Raw genomic sequence first — 3,453 nt, 5'->3', positions numbered from 1 at the left:
ATCCAAATAAAATTTGTGACAGTAAATGCCTCAATGATTCTATTCTTAGTGCATATGATAAGTTCAAGGAACTGATTTCGCATTGGATACTAAGTTGGATTACAACTAAGAAACCATTGTGGTTAATTAATTTAGTAGCTTTGTGAACTAACAGGGAAGATATATAGTAAACTAGTTCAAGAGATTATTTGAGTAGAAAGATTTAACAAAAAAACATTATCGTTCATAACACAACGAAAAAGTACCACACACTTTGACACAAATTTAGTAAAAACATTAAACATGAAGTACAAGTAATTGAACTCTCAAACACATTAGTTGAATTAAAAGCACAACCCACTACTTACCATGACATTCAATTTGAATAGCATATAGTAAACCTACCATTGTTTGTCCTTCAGTTGTTCATTAGTAACCGATCTTGAGTGAGACCACATGACATTCTTGCTTATCTTGGATTTCGGAGTCCAAGTTAACTCAGTTGAACGCTTAGATGAAAGAAATTCCTCCAAAGTAAAAGATCATATGAAATGTGTTGTAGGAGTAGAAGAAGTATTGACACCAGAAAATTCAGCCCATGTATTACTCCCTGACCATGGTTGTTGATTGGTATTTTCTGAAATACCCAGAGCTTGTCTTGATAAATTCAGAGATCGACCTCGGTTTTCTTCGACTTTTACTGGAGGATCTGCATGAGGGTTCTCGATCATCGAAGATGCTGGTGCTGCAACTGCACCTTCACTTTGATAGTGAAATAAGTTGGTATTATTAGGTGCCTCAAATCCTGCCAAGAATGGCAATCTCCAACTCTCACCACTTCCAATTGATAAAATGTTACTGAAATTATTTCCATTTGAGCCATCAGATCCGAATTGGAAATTACCCATTCCATTTTGAGGATGAAGTCCATCAATATTACCAGCAATACCTCCAAATGAGCTCATGAAGGGTAGTTGAAGTGAAGATGGATGTGGATGATGATTACTTGTCGCTATGTGTCCGGTGCTATACCTTGATGGACTCCCGTTCGTCATTGATTTAGCCACCTTTTGGCCTGGAGATTTTGACCTTCTGCTGCTTTTGTTACTTCTTTTGTTCCTCCTGCACCCTCCACCAACAGGAACATTCCTTAGAGCACCACCTCGTGTCCAATAACGCCTGCACGTCTTGCAAAAGTGTCGAGGCTGCGTGAGGCTGTAGTTGTTGAAGTAACAAAATTTGGTGTTTGTGGAATCACAACGAGGGCAGTTCAAGCCTGGCTCAGGCATGGGTAGCTTCGCTAGTCTGGCTCGATCCACCATAGATCCTGGTCTAATCGATCCTTCTCCACCACCAGAACCTCCATGTTGTGGAGGCGCCAGCGGTGACTGAAAATTAGGGTTTTCTCCTCCTCCACCACTTCCTTGTTGATGGCTTGATTGTTGCAACTGAAACAATAACACAATAACACAAAGCGTTTAGAAGGTATATATATTAAGATGGTATATTCAAGAAAGGAGAGATTTAAAGAGCATATACACAGACATATGTATATAAAATCTTCTTTACATATTTGCTTTTTTCCTTTTAACTGTGATTGGATGAAGAATTAAGAAAAAAGAAATGGAAAAACAATTCATATCAAAGGAGAGAAGCTTAAAGATCATACCTGTTGGTGCCAATTGTGGTGATCTAGAAAGGGTGTAACAGACGAGAAAACCATGGTTTAAATTCCTTCTCTTTATTCTCTTTTAGAAAGTTTCAAGGGTTTTTTTGAAATACATGGAATCAGAAACAAGAGAAACTAGAGAGAGAGAGAGAGAGAGAGAGAGAGAGAGAGAGAGAGAGAGAGAGAGAGAGAGAGAGAGAGAGAGAGTAGAGAGAGAAGGAATGAAAGATAAAGGAGAAGATGATGAAGAGGTGTAGAAGGAAGCTTTTGATTTGCATAATATTCTTGATTTCTTTTTATTTTTTTAAAGAATTTAAATATTGCATCTCTCTTTTTGTATATATTATAATAATTAGGGTTCCTGAGAGTCAGTGGTGGAAGTTTCTTAGCCACGAAGCTTTCTCGGAGACACTGTGACATACTGCATCTAGTGTTCAGGTAAAAATTTAAAGAGAAATACGACCCCTTCCTTGCTTGTATGTACATAATGTGCATCTATATGTGCATGCATGAATGTTTGTGAGAGAGAGAAAGAAAGAGATCTAGAGAGAGAGAAAGGGTGTCTGATTGTGATATATTTGTTTCTATATGCATATGCAATATCACTTCTTTGGGAGATGTCTACCGTTGTAGTGGGGTGGTGGGATCGATCTTTTACATAAGAGTTTCCTCTTGTTTTGTGATAGTCGTTATAATAAACTATGAGTATTTAATTATGTTACAGTATAACCTAGTATGGAAACTCTTATTTACGTTTAAGTTTCATAAATGCTATTAGTTTTTTATCTTTTATTTTATTTATTTATTTTTTATTTTTTTTTCAGTCATATTTGATTATATCTTGACTAATTAGGTTAAAGCTGTTAAAAATGTCTAAAGGATTCTCTCCCTATGTGTAGTCTCTCTCTCTCTCTCTCTCCCTTTTTCTTTTTCTTTTCCCTTTCTTTTCTTGATTACAACACAAACCCTTTTTCTTGGCAGGGTAAAAACAAGAATATTCGTTACATCAATTTTATTTCCAACACCCAGTCGTTTGGTAAACTACAAATCCTATGATTTAACTCATGAGATTTCCACGGAGAAAGTGAAATTTATATTTTTATTTATGTCAACCTTAGTGAAGAATATTTATTTTTCTTTTTTCTAAAGAAGAGATTTAAAACTAAAAGACAATACATCCATAACAAGCAGCGAGTCTTGCCGTTCCAAAAAATAATAATAATAATAATAATAATAATATAGCGAGTCTTGAATCTCGAGCTTTTAATATAATTGATTAATGAATAAACCAACTTATTTCAAAGAACGTTGATCTATAAGAATAGTGATACCGAATTAAAAAAAAGGATAATAAATTAGGAAGTTAACTAACTTTCATTTTCCTTTACAAATATTCAATCGTTTTTCTTTCTTTGTATAATATATACCAGTAAAGTTGTTTTTTGTATCCAAAGAACACCATTGCAACCGGTTAATACCGGTACTCATAAACATATCTTTGCAACCGGTTAATAACGGTACTCATAAATATATCTTTTAAACATCAAAATTCAAATTTAATAGTAGATAGCCTATCCATCTTAATATATGAAATGTTTTTATGTTGTTTCTACTAAAGAAACTATACTAATTTATAAAATAGTCAGTATTTATAAGCTTGTTATTTTGTAATTTTATTTTAAATCTCCTTCTTATCTTGATAAAAAATAATTAAGTATTAAAAATGAATTATAAATCACAATCTATTTTAAATAAAAAATTATAAGTTACCATTCAAACTTCATTTGACTTAAACCTTAATAATT

General features: G+C 33.6%; 1 protein-coding gene across 1 annotated transcript; it reads right to left on the bottom strand.

Annotated features, from left to right (window-relative positions):
* Window positions 1–201: 201 nt before the first annotated feature.
* Window positions 202–1,903, bottom strand: LOC145134691 (dof zinc finger protein DOF3.6-like). Its single transcript, XM_079069538.1, has 2 exons — window positions 1,649–1,903; window positions 202–1,427 (listed from the first exon to the last, which is right to left on the bottom strand). Exons 1-2 carry the CDS (start codon window positions 1,700–1,702, stop codon window positions 522–524), a joined length of 960 nt encoding a protein of 319 aa, XP_078925664.1. The 5' UTR covers window positions 1,703–1,903; the 3' UTR covers window positions 202–521.
* Window positions 1,904–3,453: the final 1,550 nt, after the last annotated feature.

The sequence above is a fragment of the Lactuca virosa genome, chromosome 8, assembly GCF_052849685.1.
Source record: "Lactuca virosa cultivar CGN04683 chromosome 8, Lactuca_virosa_CGN04683_v6, whole genome shotgun sequence".
In the NCBI taxonomy this organism is placed as follows: Eukaryota; Viridiplantae; Streptophyta; class Magnoliopsida; order Asterales; family Asteraceae; genus Lactuca; species Lactuca virosa.
This window is presented reverse-complemented; position numbering and strand designations above follow the sequence as displayed.